Source organism: Solanum tuberosum, unplaced genomic scaffold (assembly GCF_000226075.1).
Source record: "Solanum tuberosum cultivar DM 1-3 516 R44 unplaced genomic scaffold, SolTub_3.0 scf00297, whole genome shotgun sequence".
NCBI classification, from domain to species: domain Eukaryota; kingdom Viridiplantae; phylum Streptophyta; class Magnoliopsida; order Solanales; family Solanaceae; genus Solanum; species Solanum tuberosum.
Window position 1 is genome coordinate 147,400 of NW_006239220.1, and position 20,410 is coordinate 167,809.

The 20,410-nt window shown below is 32.2% G+C and overlaps 2 protein-coding genes and 1 non-coding gene across 3 annotated transcripts; 2 read left to right on the forward strand and 1 right to left on the reverse strand.

The window, feature by feature from the left end:
- The first annotated feature begins 1,341 nt into the window (after positions 1–1,341).
- LOC102592845 (malonate--CoA ligase) lies at positions 1,342–10,956 on the forward strand. The gene is made up of 17 exons (XM_006359398.2): positions 1,342–1,731; positions 2,755–2,924; positions 3,195–3,368; positions 5,211–5,394; positions 5,506–5,594; positions 6,125–6,194; positions 6,327–6,379; positions 6,474–6,581; positions 7,174–7,272; positions 7,473–7,565; positions 7,657–7,734; positions 7,896–8,000; positions 8,282–8,372; positions 9,071–9,144; positions 9,283–9,462; positions 9,746–9,799; positions 10,555–10,956. Exons 1-17 carry the CDS (start codon positions 1,611–1,613, stop codon positions 10,600–10,602), a joined length of 1,791 nt encoding a protein of 596 aa, XP_006359460.1. The 5' UTR covers positions 1,342–1,610; the 3' UTR covers positions 10,603–10,956.
- Positions 10,957–12,679: 1,723 nt separating this feature from the next.
- Positions 12,680–12,753, forward strand: TRNAT-AGU (transfer RNA threonine (anticodon AGU)). Its single transcript has one exon. It is a non-coding gene; the product is annotated as a tRNA-Thr (tRNA).
- Positions 12,754–13,027: 274 nt separating this feature from the next.
- On the reverse strand, positions 13,028–17,370 carry LOC102593188 (protein NRT1/ PTR FAMILY 1.2). The gene is made up of 4 exons (XM_006359399.2): positions 17,135–17,370; positions 16,343–16,560; positions 14,104–14,657; positions 13,028–14,025 (listed from the first exon to the last, which is right to left on the reverse strand). Exons 1-4 carry the CDS (start codon positions 17,268–17,270, stop codon positions 13,134–13,136), a joined length of 1,800 nt encoding a protein of 599 aa, XP_006359461.1. The 5' UTR covers positions 17,271–17,370; the 3' UTR covers positions 13,028–13,133.
- Between the last annotated feature and the right edge of the window lie 3,040 nt (positions 17,371–20,410).

Below are 20,410 nucleotides of genomic sequence, written 5' to 3' on the forward strand. Positions count from 1 at the left end.
TATAGAGAGAGAGAGAGAGAGAGAGAGAGAGAGAGGTGGATCCAGGATTTTGAGGGGATGGGTGCACATTTTATGAATAATAGTGTGATTTCGAAATTTACATAGGAGAACTCTAATAGCTAGTTTGGCCACAAAAATGTTTATTGTTTTTTTTTATATATATAAATAAGGTATTTGAACATGTTTTTAGGAGAAAATTAATGTTCTTACAAGTAGCAAAAATTGATATTCAAAATCTAAAAGAAATAGATTTTCTTTGAAAAAGTACTTTTGATTTTAAAAAAATACACTATTTTATTACCAAGAATTTGAACAAAAAGTGTATATGGTTTATAAAAATTAAGAACCATTATCAATAGAATTGAAGAACACTTTTAAAAAATTTGGCCAAATACTCATTGGAGTTCATTAGTGTTTTTAAAATTAATTGATCAAACACAAACTGATACTCATCAAAGTTATTTATTTTAAAACACTTTTGGAAAGGGAAAAATACATTTCACAATAATTTAATTTTAAAAGATTGTTTAAACAAACTATAAAATCTTTATCATCAATTTTATAAATTAGCATACTTGGCACGTTCAAATATTAACATTAAGGACGAGCCACTGACCCTGGAGACATAAGCTTGCCGATTTTCCATTTGCATTACACGATCATTCATTAATAGGGGGTGGTATTTGTAGATCTGCCCCGTATGTGTATATATATATATATATTTTAATGGTATGAAGGAGCAACTAAGTAGTGTTTTCATCGAAGTATCGATTTTTCCTCTTTGATACCATCAGATTATATATATACTTTGATGATATTAAACCATAAATACAAATTAATAATAAAAAATAAAAAATATGAAAGTAAAAAAAATAACCGCTCTTTTTAGGTACAAATGTTCTTTTCCCTTATTTAAAGTACATAAAAATTGTTTGTAGGCTTGGGACTAAAATAATGATTAGAACAACAAACCTTCATCTCCTTCGTCTTTTGGATACCCATATAACGAAGCGACTAATTAAGAAATTTCCCTTATTTTAACCTTTGGCCACCATTTATATTTAACTAAAAAATAAATAATTACCCAAAGGAAACAAATGGTAAATTAAGTTATTTTCCACATTCTAATTACTGAATAATCTCTGGGGTAAAATGACAAATATATCCTCAAACTATCGTAAATGATTTACAGATATCCTCTGTTATATTTTTGAGATATTGGTGTCCCTACCGTCTAAAAACTAATGCATATATACCATTTTATACTAACGGACATACATATGTCATAATCTTATCCATCCGACCTACATTTATTAATCTTCATTTATCCTTTTTCCCTAATCTATGTGCTAATCTTCTTCACAAATAAAACGCCGTCAATCTACGGCTACCCAATCGGAAACCGTTGACGCTGATCCCGCCGGCGAGACCAACCCCCAACCATAGACGTATTTGAACTGTTGGGTTATTTATGAAGAAACCAAAAATTTCAACCCAGCCACATTTACTCTGTCACGTAACATACAGTTGTGGCAACCAAAGCTGATGGGTCGCCATAAATTGACATTTCTTGTTTTTTCTTTATAAAGAAATACTCCTCACCTAATAGTATGAGCACATTGAAATTTCTCAACTACTTCCTCTGTTCCAACTCTTCATATATTCAGTATCGTTTTGCCTGTCCCAAAAATCGTAGCTTTATCTCATCCCAACTTCGCCTCTTATCCTCCGGTAAGTTTTCTTTCTCGATCAAACTACCCATGTTGAGGAATTTTGATTATCTTGATATACGTTATTGTAAATGTATATGTTTTGTTCGTGGGTTTTGTTTGGGAAAAAAAATTAAGAACTGAAAGCATGCATATCAATTGTTTGAAGAAATGTTTGTTTGAGCTGCATTTGCGAAAACAAAAAAAAAAGTCATCTTTACTCGATTATGAATTAGAATATAAGGAAATGGATGTTATAGTATGCTATAAATCTTAAAAGAAAGAAGAGGGAATTTTTTATATCTGGGGATTTCCTGTTCTGTTTTGTTTGATCATTTTGGATTAGGATCTGTCGGGATATATTATGAGAGTTGGCTATTTTCGCGCTCCTGTGGAATCTTGTAAAGAGATGTATAAAGGTTGGCTTTGTGATTTTAGAATTGATATGTTTTTTGTTAACACATGGAGAATATCTCAAATTCTACATCTTCTTTTCACTGTGAGCTGAGAACCTCATCTTAAGGAAGCAGGGATTTTTACTTTTTTCCTTTGGGGTTGGGCATCTATTTGCATCTTCAGAAACAGTACTACTTTTGGAGTAAAATGTATGCCCTGTCCCGTTTCATACGATGCTATTTGATTGGAAATGGAGTTTGAAATGCTTATTGGACGTTCATATTGTATTAGGTGTAGAAAAGTTACTTTGATATGGAAAACATTACTCAAAATTTAATACTTGAATTGTTTAAATGAATTTGAGTTCTTGAATGTCGGTGAAAGTTGAATAGAATAATATTATCAGTAAAATGGTACGAAAAAACATTTTGGGGACGTTCTGAAAAGTAGAGATTATCTGATAAGTCGGAATAAGCGAGTAGTTATTTACTATATTTCATGTGTAATATATCTTCGTAAACTAAGTGTCCCTTGGATGCGACTCATGGCATATCTTCTTTTGTGCTTCAAAAAGTTAGAGATGGTGGTACAAACATGACATATACATAATCTTAAAGTTCTCTTCCTTTTTCTTCGTTTTTATTTTCAGCTACAAGTAGCATAAGCTATATGGAGCTGGTCAAGGAAGTTGCCAGCAAGGGACCTGAATCGCAGAAGAATGTTGCGATAAGAGCTGATGAAAAGAGCTACAGTTACCTGCAGTTGATATCATCTGCGAGGAAAATATCAAATTTGTTAAGCAAGCTAGATCTTAAAACCGTGAGTTGGAATTGACAAATTATCTATGAATAACTAAAGCTGCATGAATTTTTGTTTTAATCTTTATCAAACAGTGTAAATTAAATGAAAGTTTTCTTTTCCCAATTGTAATGTTTAGTTGACAATAATTGTTTATGAAATTCATTCAATGCGAGTCCTTTACCCCACACTATCTTTTTCATCTGGATATATTGCTCTTCCTATCTCTAAGTCAGTCTACAGAATTTACTTCCGTTATTGCTTTCTGCTTAGTTGCTTCCACTTTTTCAGGACAAAGGCATCAAAGAAAATAAACATCACAATGGAGCAAGAGTAGGGATTGTGGCCAAACCTTCTGCTGAGTTCGTTGCTGGAATACTAGGGACCTGGCTTAGTGGAGGTTGTGCAGTGCCTCTTGCTCTGAGCTACCCTGAGAGTGAACTGCTACATGTGATGAATGACTCGGTCTGTCTCTGAATCTTTGTTCTTCTCCCTCAATGTTTCCTGTCAGTGAAGTGTTATATTGATAGATAATGAAGACACATAAAAAATGAATGTCTTTTCCTTTCTCAAATACTCAATATTAATGATATAGATTGCATTATTTGTCATGCCTTGCTCTCTGTCTGTAGATGATTAGCTCATGTTCAATTAGGCTGAATATTCCCTGTCTGCATGATGTAGAAATACAGTGATGTCCTCTTTCCGGTTTTTGTCCTCTTTTATGCTTATTTCATTCACTAGTTTCTGGGTACGCGCGACGCGCGTGTGACCATATAAATAAAAATATTTTTGTGAAGACCATATATAAACAATATTTTAAAGTTATATTATGTGTTATAAAATAGAAAATACAAATTACATGTTCTTAAAATTGATAAGTATTCTATATGGTGTTTTGATTCTAAGATCCAAAATCCAAAAACTATTTGCAAATACCATTATTTATTTATTTATTCTTGCTCTACTTTGAAGATGTTTTGTACTGCATAGAGCAATTTATGTGGTAAACAAATAAGCATTTTATTTTTCTCAAAATTATCAATCATCATAAATTATAGATATCTACTTTTGCAAAAAAATAAAATAGAAATCATGATGTACAAAGCCTGTCATTCTTTGTAACTTAAATTTTAAATTAAGTCAACTATAATTAGGAAGATGATTTATCTTTATAAAATATATATCTTGAAGGTAAATCATTTAATACTCTAATTTTCCTTTAATTTTTTGTGTTTACTTTAAAATAATTTATAAAGAGGCTCTGCCAATCATCATTCATTTGATAGAAATATCAACAAATACGAACATTACTAATTAATTAACCTTCTACGAGATATCTCCTTTCCGATAAAAAGTAAATGAAAGGTATATCAATCTACCCACATAATCTTATAAAGTAAAATAACTAACTAAAGTACAACTATATTATTTAAATGAGAAAGTGAAACATATGTGCTATGTTAATGAAATATGTGTAAAATCAGTAATATATAGAGATCTTTTACCGCAAAATTAATGTTGTGCTGCACATATTAAGCTCTAGCAAGTAAATTAAATAATAAGTGCCATGAGTATATTCTTCAACTGAAAAACTAATGCTCCTCTGCCCTAAGAAATTTCTTTGACGAATCCAACAACCTCCATAGTTGAAATTCTTGGACAAATCCAACAACGTTCATAGCGTATTTTAATAGCCTTTAACTTTGACATTGATTGAGAAAAAACTGCTCAAGAAAAATGATATACTCTTCTTTAGAGCCCATAAAAATGGAGAGGGGGATTTGAGGGAAATGAAAACTATTCTTGGCTTTATATAATACTTTCACTTTAAATGATTAATTAGTCTCTTTAGCTTCTTTTCACGTATTTATCATTGAAAATAACATCTATTAACTATGGGATTCAATGTATTGAAATCTACAACTTTTAAGATTCTAGCAATGTAAAGGTAATGCTACTATATTTTGGTTAATGTGCAACTTAAATCTCTACCTAATTGCTCTGATTAACTAACGTTTGTCTCTCAATTTTCTTTAACGTTTAGATTATTTAATTTTCATAACTGTTCAAATATTCTCAATTAATTAATAGTAAAAAAAGTTTACTGTTCAATATTTTTTTAAAATAAAATAATCAAAGAATATGAATATAACATTTTTACTTAGTATAGGGATAAAATGGTAATTCAACTTTATATGTTGGAGCTTCCCACTTATAATATAATATGATGTTAATTAAGCCTAATATTATATGTTGGAGCTTCCCACTTATAATATAATATGATTGTGAAACATTGATTTCTAGGACATCTCCATAATTTTGAGTACTGAAGACCACCAAGAACTTATGAATACAATTGCAGCAAAAACTGGTGCTCAGTTATCTCTCATTCCTTCAATTCCCGACGTGCATTCATCAACAAAGCATGACCAGTCAAAAGACATGGTTTCTGATGGTCAACAAGATCTGCTAGAAATCAATTCCTACGGTGAGATAATGGGTAATTTGTCTGTTTCTCCATATGGTTATTTATTTTCCATGGAGATGTTTGGAGCTCATCAATAGCATTTTCCTTTGTTCTGTACATGTTATCTTTAAGGCGAGAACCCTGCTTTTATCTTGTACACCAGCGGCACAACAGGGAAACCAAAAGGAGTTGTCCACACACACAATGGAGTCTTAGCACAGGTTGATGTCTGTTCTAGACTTGATATCCACATTCCCCTGCTTTTATTGGATCTTGATATGATTGATTCTTCATGTTTATGTCTTCTTCTCAAATTCATTGATCTACTAGCAACATTCCATTTTTACTTCGCGATGTTACACTATAAATTAAGGCTCAGTAGATATCATTCATATCACAGACCTTGGTGTGTCCGATTGAGCAAGTTTGCTTCCCCTTTTTTCTTCCTCAATTAGGCTGCAAATGCATGTGTTCCATTGATTCTGAAGGTAGGATAACGTGCGATAGTATTTGTATTGCTGAGAGATGATAAGTAACGTAAGTTAGCACCTTGGACTAACTGCTGTTGTAATGAAGAAGAATCAATATCATATACTAAAGTGAACTAGTTTAGGTCTTGTTTCAGTTGTCAGTAATATTGGGAGGTGTGAGGATTGTCTTTATTGAAGTTTTGCTACGAAATACTCTTTTCAGTTTTCTGGAAGTTTTGTTGATGTCTGTGCTAATCCTCCTTCCATGTTTGCTGTTTCAGGTCCAAATGTTAGCTAATGCATGGGAATACACGCCCAAGGATCAATTTCTGCATTGTCTACCACTCCATCATATCCACAGTCCTTTATTTTTGTTCCCAATCATGTTGTTTACAGTTTTCCTGCTTTTGCAATGTGTTTTTGTGTGGGATAAACAATCTCATTTGGGCTACAAAACTGGCTGATCCTTAACCTGTACTATACATGTGCATGGACTTTTCAATGCTTTGCTTGCCCCTCTTTATGCAGGTTCCACGGTATAATTTCACATTTCAAACTTTTTTCACTCACAGCATACATGCTGCCGGATTGGAAATTCATGTTACTATATTCACTTTTCTCTTTTTGAAGGTCGACTTCGTGCCAAAATTCAGTGTGAGGGGAATTTGGCAGAGATGGCGTGAATCATATCCTACAGATGGGACTATAATGGATAATGCCATTACGGTGTTTACTGGAGTAAGTCAGTTTTAAGTAGATTAATGAAACATTGTTGCAATGTTATGTCATGTTCGATAATCTGTGCATTTATTATGTTGAGCTTTGATTCTTAAACTTACCATGGAAAAATGATTTCTCGCTTCAGTTGCATAATGTGTGTGAAACTTTGAGTAAGAATACATGTCTCCTGTTCCTGCCCTGAGTTGGACTCACAGTGGAAGCCTCTAATAATGTCATAAATTTCTTAAACTTATCATGAAACACCATTGCATCAGTTGCATCCTGTTTGCTTCAAAGCTAAGAATAAGAATACATGGTTTTTCAATTCCTTTGCATAATGCTTTCTGTATGGCTGAGACTAATAATACCATGTCATGATCTCTGATTTCTGTATCCCTGGATTGGAGATACTTACAGCAGAAGCTTCTACTTAATGTCAGACGTCATTACTATGATTGTATCTGGGGTATGGATAGGGATAGCTTTAGCTTTTGTGTGTGCCTAGCTAGGATTTTCCAATGCCATGGTGTCAACTAATAGCTTTGGTAGCAGATCCACCGACTCCTACCCTCCACTCTTTGCTGATTGATGTTTTTTACTAATCCAATAGGTTCCAACTATGTATGCGCGATTGATACAAGGTTATGAAGCAATGGATCCAGAACTAAAAATAGCTTCTGCTTCAGCAGCAAGGCACTTGCGTCTTATGGTAAATAGACTTGGTTTCTCTTTTGCTTGTGTTATTCTGATAGACAGCACAAAACATAATTAGGATCTTAACTGTAAAGAGCCTGACTTTCTTGTTTTGGCTGGTTTTATAGAGTATAGACTATAGAGTGTACTGTTGTCAAAACCTAATGTGTTTCTTAATCATCCCAAATGAGAAAAAACAATAATTTCTGCTTCCAGATGAGTGGCTCCTCTGCACTTCCTCTGCCTGTCATGCAGCAGTGGGAAACCATTACAGGACACCGGTTATTGGAACGTTATGGCATGACTGAGGTAAATGTGCTCATAGCCACTTATTTTAGTATGTAGGATTGTGACTGTTCACTTAATATCTATACTTATGTAAATGGTTAATTTCGTTTAGTTTGTGATGGCAATCTCTAATCCCATAAGTGGCAAGCGCAAAGGAGGTACTGTTGGCAAGCCATTTGCAGGTGTGCAGGTTAGTGAGTTCCTTATGTTATGTATTCCACATCTAATATGCTGCTGCAACAAAGTCCATAAATGCAGTCCAAAAATTTTGTTAGATGCATCCCGTCTTTATGATAAGCTCTATCTATTTTTCTTGAATATTCTGTCACTTCTTTATTTTGTTTCTGATAGGCCAAGATACTTTTGGACGATGAAAGTAGTAATGACAAAACTGGAGTTGGGGAGCTCTGCATTAAGAGCCCATCATTGTTCAAAGAATACTGGAAATTACCTGAGGTAATCACTACATAGTTTGTAATTCTACTCCTTAAACATCTCCTGCTTTGAATTTTTTTTATGCATTTATGTTAATAGCCATTTGTTTATTTGCTTTCATGAGAGAAAGTTATCTTGTATTTCTCTCACTCCCCCTTCCGCTCTTGAACCTTGTCAAGCACTTAGTTTGAATCTATTTCCATTTGCAATTGAGGCTAAGTGGCTCTACAAATTGAAATAGATGACTTCCTATGCCATTTCTTGGTATTGAATATCTCTTGTACCATGCGAGAATTTGCTAGGTAACCAAGCAGTCATTTACTGATGATGGATATTTCAAGACTGGAGATACTGTTACTGTTGACGAAGATGGATATTACATCATTCTGGGACGTAAGCATACTGTCTTCCAAGTTATTTTCTAGTTGTGCTATACCAATTTCATATGGTCTTCTTTGAATTGTTAGTTGCTAGTTGTGCTATACCAATTTTATGCATGTTATGTCCCTAGTAGAGTTGTATGACCTGCACGAGATTTGAATGGCAACTTCTCTGAAAGCAATTCAGCATATTCTTGTCTCCTTTCCCCTTTTCAATTTGTCCGTACATTAAATGAAATGACAATGTTGTCTACGTGACTGCTTTCTCAAATGATGAGATTGAATCACTGAAAATGACTATCTCGCTACTTCAGTTTTTCTGATATAGTAATATCTACCAATGGATGGGGAAGTGCAAGTATGAGTGCCATGCGCCTATCTAAAATTTCTCAGTCAGTAGTTCAATTACTCAAATGATAGTGTGTATAACTTCGTCTTGTGTGTTCAAGAACCCAAACGGTAGATATAGGTCTGTGAAAGATATATATCTACTAGATTGTAGTTGATTCTAGTTTTTATCAATAAATATTTTTTGAAGACAAAGTTCTAATTTTTAGAAGTGTCACTTATTAAGTTTATTCGACCTTGGTTCTTTGGCATGTTGCTTTCCATTCATAAAACAATGGGGTGATGAAAGTTCTTTTGCTATCAACCTATATCTGTTAGAGAGAAAATTGATTTCTTTTAGAATTGATTTTTTTCCTTTTTCAGGTACAAATGCTGATATTATGAAGTTTGGTGGATACAAATTATCAGCATTGGAAATTGAAGCAGTTCTGTTGGAGGTTGCTGCTTGTCTATCTATCTATATAAACACCCTTGGTTTCTATCAAATTTTGAATGTTCCCCTCTGATATAGCTCTCAAATATATGATTTCAATAGTTAACATTAATCCCGTGTTAATCAAATTTCTCGTTCACAGCATCAAGCTATATCAGAGTGCTGTGTGTTAGGCTTGCCTGACAAAGACTATGGCGAAGTGGTATGTGCAATAGTTGTGCCTGAGGCTGAAGTCAAAAGAAGACGAGATGAGGAACTAAAGCCTGCACTAACCTTGCACGAACTTTCTGATTGGGCAAAGGAGAAGCTTGCCCCATACAAGGTATCACCCATACTTGGAGAGTTAATTCTTACTGTTGAGCTTATGAATCATGTTTGTCCTCCATATATTGAGCTTGGAAAACAAATTCCTTGTTCTAGTACAGTACATGACTGTTTTGAATGATGAAGAAACATATAAACGTTGAATTACTTGGACAAGGAAAAGGAGTTCATGCTTGTTTGGTTGATATTGTTACTATGATTTGCTTTTCTTGCGATATGTTTTGGTATTGAAGTACTAAGGTGCTTAAGCTAATTCTTGCCACTTTATGACTGTAATCCAGATACCAACTCATCTGTTTCTGTGGGAATCTCTGCCTCGAAATGCTATGGGAAAGGTGAGATATACCAAACTCCAAACCCCCCCCCTCCCCCCATGCTGCACTACTAAAAAGAGGTTAAAGAACCACGGAGTCAAAAATGACGGACAGCGTCGCTGCAAAAATATGACGCAATTTGCAACGCTGTTCGTCATTTCTATTTATTTTAGAAAAAACAATGGACAATGACTCTTTGTCCGTTGTTTTTTTTGGTGGATTTTTTCGTCATATATATATAATTAATATTTAATTATTTATTATCGATATCGATGATGTCGGTCTTGGATTAAAAATAATAATTTATTAATTATTTAATAATAACGCCATCCGTCATTTTTAATTAATTTTTTTTTATTTTTAAAAGAAGCGACGAGCGGTGTCACTTAGTCTGTCACTTTTAGTCAAAATGTTGGTCAAACATTTTAAAAAAGCGACGAACAAAGTGACGCTGCCCATCACTTTTTAAAATAATATCTAAAGGCAGATCTTTTTTTTCCCATTTTCTCTCTCTCTCTAAATTCCTCCAATTCCTCCCAATCACCACTGTATACGATGGTAAAAGAGTCTTTCAACGACGGATAGCGTCGCAAATTGCATTGCTTTTTGGAGCGACATTGAACGTCATTTTTGACTCCATGGTTTTTTTAGCTCTTTTTTGTAGTGAATGGATATTTGCCTCCCTATATTCTTTCACTTGTGTTCTTTTTTAATATTTGAATTCAAATAATAATGGTTATAAACAGCAGATTTGATATCCTTTTTCTCTATACTAGGTAAATAAGAAAGAGCTGAAAAGGAAGCTGGCTGAAGATCCCAGATGAGTCAGAAGATGAAGCATCAGAAAGTAAAATAATGCTTTAAGGTGTCACTCTATGTTCTTTTACACAAAAAGGGTCTTAAAAGAATATTAGTCCAGACAGTGATTGGAGTGAAAGTGCAATTAGTATATTAAATCTAGGAATTTTAATGAGAATTGAATTTAGAAAACATGTTAAGAGTTGATACATGGATACTGTATATCCAAGATAGGACTAGTGAGCCCTACTAATTCTACTTGTGAAATGGACCTGAATATTGATTTTCTTTATTCATTCTTTTCTTCTGCTATCCCATTTCTATAATTGTATAAGTTCTGAAATTTACTTCTTGAAAAGTGCCAAGGTATTTGCATTGCAGCCTTTTCTATTGGCATAATACATACATATGTTTTTTTTAACTTGGCTTCAACTTACATTTATATCTTCCAACTTTGGGTATGCTCAAGTAGACATTTTAAATTTGTATAAAGTTCAACAAATAGGCACATGTGTTCTACATGACAATTTTCATCCTACGTGGTGTCCTATGCGTATTATGCCACATAGAACTAACGTGTTTACTTGTTCAATTTTATACAAGTTAAAGTGTCTACTTGTGCACATCCAAAGTTGGAGGACATAAATGTGAAATGAGACCAAGTTAGTTATGCCTTTTCTATTTGTGCCCTCGTGTCACTCGTTATTCACCAATGGATTATCCCGCTATTCGAGTCCTAGTTCCCATCACTACTACATTTTGCGATTTTACATTTAACTAAGTAGGGAAGTATTTCACATGACAAATAGGGGATGCATTTTGTATCCTCTCTTTTTGGTACATAAGATGGATGTTATGGGCATATACTAAGAGAGTGATAAGATTAGGAATGAAGTTATTGAGGAGAGGATGGAGTGACCTCTATGGTGGATGATGGAGGTGAAACTAAGATGGTTCAAACTTCAATATGTGAAGAGAAGAGGGATAGATCGTGCCTAATGAGGAGCAGTGAAAGGTTGGCTATAGCGGGTGTGAGAAAAGGTAGAGGTAGACCGAAAAAGTCTTGGAGAGAGATGATTAGAAAAGACATGTCTCACCTGCAACTTATCGAGGACTTGGCCCTAGATGGAACATATGAAAGTTGAGGATTAAGACAAAAAGTTAATTGGTCGAGCATTGTATGATTCAATTTTCAGTATCGTTACTATTATTCTCCTACTATCTTGTTCTTCGATTTTGATATCATCTAATGTTTCATTTGCGTTAGTTTTCCTATTATTTTATTGTTGCTACTGTTCTCTTCTTCATTGTTTTCAGCATGTCTTTTTCGCTATTGTATTTGTCTGACATACTTGTTTTTTTATATGTTTTATTCGAGTTAACAGTTTATCGGAAACAATATCTCCATCTTTTTAAGAAAGGAGTAAGGCTGCGTACACACCATCATCTCTAAAACTCAATTTTGCAATTACACTCAATATATTATTATCATGATTGTTGTCTTTTTTGATAAATGAAAAAAAAAACTAAATAAATTTCTTAATAAACACCATATCATTGAGCCTTTCTTCTCAAATTTACAAATCTTAGTGTGTTTTCGTTTATTAGAAAATCTGCAAATTTCTTTTCCTCCCCAAAATTTGTATGATAGTATCTTTGTTCACGTCAACAAATTATTTATCTTCCTCTTTCATAAGTTCAACAAGAAGTAAAATTTCCACCTCTGAACCCCTTAAATCTCCCATCTCTGAACACTTTTGATCTCCATACAAAAATTCGAAAGCTATAGAAATAAGTACATCTTGAAGAAGAGTTCTGACGCTATGGTAAAGTTATCTCCATGTGATTTATGGATTACAGATTTGAGTTGTGAAATCAGTCATTGATACTTATATTAAAGTAGGCTACCTACGTTACTCACACTCCTTAGGGGTGTGACCCTTCCCCAAATGTTGCGTGAATGTGAAATGCTTAGTACACCGGCCTATCCTTTCTTTAAAATGAAATAAATAAGCAGACCTAAAAACATTGTACGTGGTGACTAATGAGGGTAGTGTAGAAATCAACGGACAAGTAGGATAGTGATACGAATTGGGCAGGCAAGCTTTCATAGCTCAGTTGGTTAGAGCACCTGTTTAGTAAGCGGGAGGTCTTGAGTTCAACTCTCAATGAAAGCAATCAAGTTTTTTACCCCTCCATTCTTGTTTTTACCCTCATTGCCAAACCCTATTAGATATTTGTGTGCACATTGCGGTATGTTAAAGTTAAATTGTTGGGGTTAATATCGTAGGCCATTTGAAGGCCTAACTTAGATTCAATGGATATTCTCAACCTATATGCTAACATCCTTTTTGAGAGTAGGTCATTGATCCAGATGATGGGGATGCACCAGTGCCACACATTTATAGGTCAACTAAAAATGAAAGTGAGTCATATATATTGAGACAGATGGAATACCAAATCAAATATCTCATTGAAAAATGAACCACCAAAGCAATTATAACATAATTAACTTATAAATACTATGTATACACTAAACCACTAGCTCAACATGATTTCAAGTGGTTGACCCTGGCCTAGATACATTCTCTAGTTCCATTTCACCATCTTCCTCTACCAATTTCTTACTCCCACTCTCAACACAAGGTCCATAAGCCCAACTACAAACCATAAAATAAACCAAATTAAAACAAGTCATAATAGCAAGAAGCCAATAGTAATTCTCATAATGCCCCCTATTAATATTACTTGAAACCCAACTTTCTTTCCCTTCCCTTTTGGTAATACTATCCACATTGCTCAGTATCACACTTGCCAACAGATTTGCCACAGCAGTTCCTAGTCCAAACATGGCGGTAGCAATACTTGACATACTTTTCGGGAGCTCAGAGTAATAGAATTCAATTTGTCCAATCGCGTTGAATGCCTCTGCTATTCCATTTAAACAATGTTGTGGCACAAGCCACATTGCTGACATTGCCACTACTCCCTCAGGGTTGTTCAATAGGCCTTGATCGATTGATTTCCTTCTACGAATATGTTCAATGATTCCAGAGAGTAACATTGCCATACAAGAAAAGAATATCCCAATTCCCATTCTTTCTTTAGTTCCAATACGAAATGGTTTACCTCTGATTCTTGATCCTAATGGAATGATCACGCGATCATACACAACAAGCCAAACTGTTAAAGCAATGACAGTAAATATCCCAAAAGAGGCTGCTGGAATTTCAACGCGTTTAGTTATATGTCTATCCATAGATTTAGCTTGAAGTAAAGGGAACGAACTTTGGCTCAAGTTAATCGATACCATGATCCCTGTTGACCACAATGGCATCACTCTAACGAGGGATTTTAGCTCCTCAACTTGCTCAACTGTGCAAAGACTCCACGAGTCGACAGCTACACCATCTTCAGAGGATTTTATAATGCAAGCTTTGTTCAAAAACCTAAAATTGAAACATACACACTTCAGCTAAGACAATAATTGAACACATTCCTTAACACAAGAGCAGAGTTTTTCATACCTTAATTTGCTCGTTGGCACGATAAATTCTGAACCTTTATTGTAATGGTAACCAGAATTCTGTTCAGGATATGCAAGTTTCCTATTCTTATAAGCAACGACAATGACCTGAACAAATCTACCCAGCAAATTGTTGATCACGTTTTCCTTGATATAAAGCGGAGTAGCAAGAAAAAAGAGGAAAGCAGAGAAGAACATAATAACCACAGGAACACCAAATCCGATTTTCCATCCCATATGGTCTTGAAGATATACAATGCCAGTCATAGCAATAAGAACAGAGATCATGACGGCAGCATAGTACCAGTTAAAATAAGTCTCCAACACGCGTTTGATATTACCATTAGTATCGCGCTTATCAAACTGATTTGCACCAAATGCTAACGAACAAGGTCTAATACCACCAGCGCCAATCGACATAAGCATAAACGAGGAGATCAAGATTGTATATTGAGCTGTTGTTGCGGATTTACATGCCTGACCTGACACTAGAAGATTGCAAGGGGGAGGCCTTGCTTTCGGAATCATTGCAGTTAACCACAACACAATTGTCCCCTGAAAATTAAATTGTGACATTAAGGTGTTTAGTAGCAATCACAAAACCTGAATATTTTACTCTCGAAATCCATAATGTGTCACATAAATTAAGAGATGAGAGATACAAAAAGGAAAAATAACATATTCTCATCATTTTAACGTCAAATTACATTAATTTATTATGATTAAGTAACGAATTCTGTTGAAAATGAGTATCAAATATTAACCAACACTGTTTAAGTTATACAAAATATACATAAAGGGTTACTCCCTCCGTTCATTTTTACTTGTCGCTGTTTGATTTGATACAACCATTAAGAAAACAATTATAAATTATTGATATGCCAAACGTGATAAAGTAAAAGTGAACAGAGAAGTACGTCATATTCCTTCCATTCAAATTTATTTGTCAAATATTTCTTAATTTGATTTCTACTTTTACTTGTCATTTTTGACAAATCAAGAGAAAGACAAAGAAAATCCCTATTATACCTTCAATTTATTAACATTGAGTTAATGTCTTTAAAAGATGTAGTGAGTAAATATGTTTGAGACCCTATCAATTAATAGAGGTAAAATAATAAACTGACTATATCAATTATTGTTTTTTTAATAGATATATCAAATTAAAATTTGACAAGTAAATCCGAACAAAAGAAGTATATTCATTGAATTTGTGCAAAAATAGAGTAAATTTTTTGCCTAAGAAAGAGAGGAGGCTATGTAATGAACATGAATTATTTAATGCTTAAACTTCACTAATTATACTAATTTAACACACTAACTTTAATAACGCCATTAAGTATAGTATAAGCATAAATAAACTACTCCATTAGTGGTAATGCCATTTAAGTATACTATAAGCATTGACAACAAGTCTACATCGTATCAACGCTGGAAACAAGTGTACCTCGTATCAATAATTACAATAAAAATCATATAATAATTTTTGGTCCTCGAAAAGATCTACTGATTTTTTATTTTTTTTTATTTTTGTATATATCATTGGTATAACAGGTTATTCTTATTAAATGAAATTTCTAATCATAAAAATAAAATATGTTATCTGTTATACCGATATATAAGAATGACATGATAAGAACAAAAATTATTTGTACGGACAATATATATATCACTTGAATACATTACTTTTATTTTCGGAGTAATCAAATTGCAACAATTAGATTTACTTATAAAATTTCAAAATTTAACTTAAACTTGAATTTTAGAATTTTCAAAAATAATAAAAATATGTTTTCACCTTTCACTCCAAATTACTCATAAGAAAACTCCAATTTTATATTCACATCCAGACACAACTTCTATATTCAAATATCCTTTTTTTTTTACTTTAAAAAAACAAAAAACTATTTTTTTATATAAAAAAAATTACAATAAAATATGGTCAAACGTCCACTTATTTTTGTAAATAAGGTATAGGTAAAATATGCATAAAAATAGTAATCTATTTCTCTTGGGTTTAAAATTTAAATAACTAGTATATTACTCCAATATAGTACTGTCTTCGTCTCAATTAGTTATGTGAAGTGACTTGAAGTATAAAATCTTCAAATAAAATTCACATAGTTAATTAAAAAGTATATATAAAAAGTAATATGACAAATGTTTCAAAAAGAATTATTATCACAAAATTCAGATAGTAACACTTTCACATAAAATAGACGCGATAATTATTGTATTACCAAGAAACTGAAGATGGAACCAAATCCAATGGTAAGGAAGCGTCCAAGATAAGAATCTGCTATGAAAGCTCCAATAAGTGGCAAGAAATTGGTAGCTGACGACCAATAGAAGAGTAAATTTTGTGCATTTGTCACTCCCATACTATACTCTTTCATCAAATAAAATGTCATATTTGGTAAAACCCCAAAAGTTGCCACCCTCTCCAATGCCTCATTTGCTGTTCATAAAAACCAACAATATAATTAAACAACGACACACAAATTTTGTAGCTAAATAATAAAATTAATGGCTAATCCTATTTAACGATGGATTAATGACTTCATAGCTCTTTTTTACTAGTGCTAATATTCTATTCATCAAATGAGCTCCAAAAATTTAAATTATAAAGAAAAAATTGCATAAATACATATTTTATTTTATCATAATCTCTAAAATTCCTACAATTTAAAAATTTGCAAAAAATTCCTTCTCGGATAATCTCAATCCCCTCTTAGATACATCTGATCTCACATTAAGTAATATATCATTCGCAATCCATGAGCTATATATCCGCAAATTTCCTCATGAAAATGGCTAGGTTTCAAATCTACACAAGATTACTCCCAAAATGAAAATGGCTAAAAGAACAAAAATGAAAACGTACGACTATAACTTGGAGTTTAAGAAAGAGAAAAAGAAGGAATTTTAGTTCAACTTAAGTATTATGCATATATCACCGGGCTATCATATGAGATTTATTCACTGATTATATTGTTATTGTAGACTAAAACGAAAAGTGTGTCAGTACGTACCTATAATAAATGGCATGGTTACAAGACCACCCTTGGATCTTTGAAGTAGCAGTGTCGTCGTTGGCGGTGAAGGATCATCAGAAGAAATTAGTTTATTGTGATGAGTTTTAGGTGAATTAATGGTAGAAAGTTCCATGATGAAGAAGCTAGAGATTTGAGGGAAGGAAAGAAGATGAGAATACTATAAAAGTTGTGAAAATATAGAAAGGTGGATTGAGACAAGTAACATGGAGGGGTGGGGTCTACTGTAGTTTGCTTTTTCTGAAAAGAAACTAATATTCTTCTCTCTCTCTCTCTGCAACTAGCCCGTGTGCATTCTTTCTATTTTGAAGGACTACTTCATAATACGAATATGGGAAAAGACATAAATTTACCAAATAGCTATAGTTTGTATATTTACGGGCTGTAACTATAGTTTAAGTTGTCTCGTTTATATAATTCGCGGGTACGTTTGTATAATTAAACTATTTTTATATAAACTCGAAATAACAAATTTATACAAACACAAACATCTGAACTTTTAACAGTTATACAAATTATATTATACAAAATTCATCTAAATTTTGAATTATACAAACGTGCGAATTGTATAAACTCAAAATTTCAACCCACGTGATTATCACTAAATGTTGATCGCGAGCGGTAATAATTACCTAAAGCTATAGCTATGATGACTAATTAACTAGTATATGTTTGCTTAACCATGTAATTTTCCTAAAAAGACAAATACTAAATCGAAATAAGAAAATAATATATTTAATATAAATTCAGAAAATTGTAATTTTAAAAATAAAATAAAATATTTATTAGAATATGAAAAGGAAAATTAACAAAGTAATTTCTTTTGCGCTACTAGTTAATGTGAGTTTGAAAAATGTCTTTAAAGTATTCAAAATTTACCATGTTGTTAATAATTGTGGTTAAGAACTACTCCGATATTAGACCAAATATGTCTCTAAACATTATGTGTAGATTAAAATATATCCTTGACTACGTTCTACATAAAATAAGATTATTTTTAGCTCAAAATAGTAACGATAAAAGTATAATTGAGTCAAACTATTAATTAAGAACAAATAATAAATTTCACATACTTACAATATAGGCATTTTAAACCATTTTTTCGTTTAATAAATAGATCAAATTGTACGTACCCACTCCCTTTTAATGTGGTCAAAATGACTGGGAAAAGAGTTTTCTAAAATATATTTTTTGAAACTTTTACTATAAAACATGTGTAATATTTTTGTTATTACAAAAGTAAATAATAAATTGTGTATTATGATATTAATATAACTGTTAACAAATCAAACGATCCATTAACATATTGCTTATTTTGTATATAATTTCTCCGTCTCATATTAATGGTCAATATAATTAAAAAAAATTGTTCCAATATCTTTAAAACTTAATTGTTTTTGAAACTACATAATACTGATTATACTACAAAAAATTTAAAATAAATTAGTAAAATATCTTTTTCTTTATAATTTATTTTCAAAATGTGTGAAAGAGAAATATAATAACTACCGAGGAAATACAATGAGATATTCCCTTCGTCCAACAATAATTGTCCACTATATCCACTTTATGAAATCAATGAATAGTTTTATATTTAGTTCCTAATTTACCCTTATCAGTCATTTCCCTATTACATTTTCAAGACATTGTATTTATTATAGGGAAAATTGTATAAAATAGCAAACTATTAATTCAAATTAAATGGTAACCACAGTTTGATTTAATTGTAACCCGTAACAAACTGTTGTCATTCGCCTCTCTCCCTGAATTTCTCGCTCGCCACTCTCGTTTCTCGCTGGGCAGTCTCTCCCTCGCCTCTCTCACTTTATACAAACACAAATGTATAAAATGCGTTTGTGTTTGTATAAAGCGAGAGAAAATTGTATATATACATATCTTTTCGTTTGCCTCTCTCCCCAGAGAATCTCGCTCATTACTCTCCCAGATCTCGCTCGCCACTCTCATTCACCTCTCTCACTTTATACAAACACAAATGTATAAATTGTGTTTGTGTTTGTATAAAGCGAGATAAAATTGTATATACAAATACAAATACATATATTTTCGTCATATACACTTATAATTATACAAATACAGATCTTTCCCTGCCCAGTTTTCTTTTGTCTTTCTCTCTTTCTCGCTTTATACAAACACAAATTATACAATTGATTCTTTTGTATATTTATACCGAAACAGATTATACAATTGCGTTGTATATGTATACCAAAATATACATATTAATAGTTGCTATGGAGCGCAATTATACAAACTATAGCTATAACATACAAATATGATTTTTTTGTTTGCTAAACCTAAAATTTACTCTTTATTATATTCAAAAGATGATATAGTAAAATTACCCCTTTATTTATAATTTCTAAAAAAGTGTGCGAAGTCAATAGTGAATAATTATTATTGGACGGAGGAGTATAAAACTAGGACAGGTCAGTGAGAGTTAGTAAGTTGTAACATCGGTGTTCATGTCTTGGGTTAAAATGTAGTAGTAAGCAGTAAAAAAGAAGAGGAAAAAAAAAGAAGGTAAAAAAAAAAAAAAAAAAAAAAATTGTAAGTTGTTTTTCAAGCAACTTATACAAATATATATAAATTATGAGTTGTTTTTCAAATTTAAAATTCAACATCTAGTTAAATTTGATTTTTCCATGATCACCAAACACTAATTTAAAATAAAGAAAAAAAATATTTTGATAAAAAATAATAATTCCCATGGTGGAATGGATTCTAAAATCATAAATTTCAAAAAAAAAAACAACAAATAATTGCACCTCACAAATACTCTAAATATATTTGAAGCAACAAAATCTTAAATCTTTATTTGTTTTTCAACTTTTTAATATTTCAAATCAAACTATGCTATATAAATTAAATTAAGAATAAGACGTACATAAAAATATCAAATTATCATGTGTATCAACTTGTTTGTAATAAACTATCAAAAAAATATGATATCACGTGAATTGAAACTAGTTGAGCACTATTTCATAGTAGTGCATTCTATTCCATTTTAGCATCACTAATTCAATGTTTATTATCATGAAAAGAAAGAAGATTAGGATAAGTTGATTGATAATGCAAAGATAGTCTGCATATAATTATATAATGAATCTTTTAAAATAACAGTTATAAATTTGATTGAGGAGCGCCAGAAAGAATGAATCGGAAAAATGTTCTTGAAGATTATTTATCTAAAAGTAAATGTAGAATTGACACTTATTATAAAAAAAGAAAAAGAAAAAA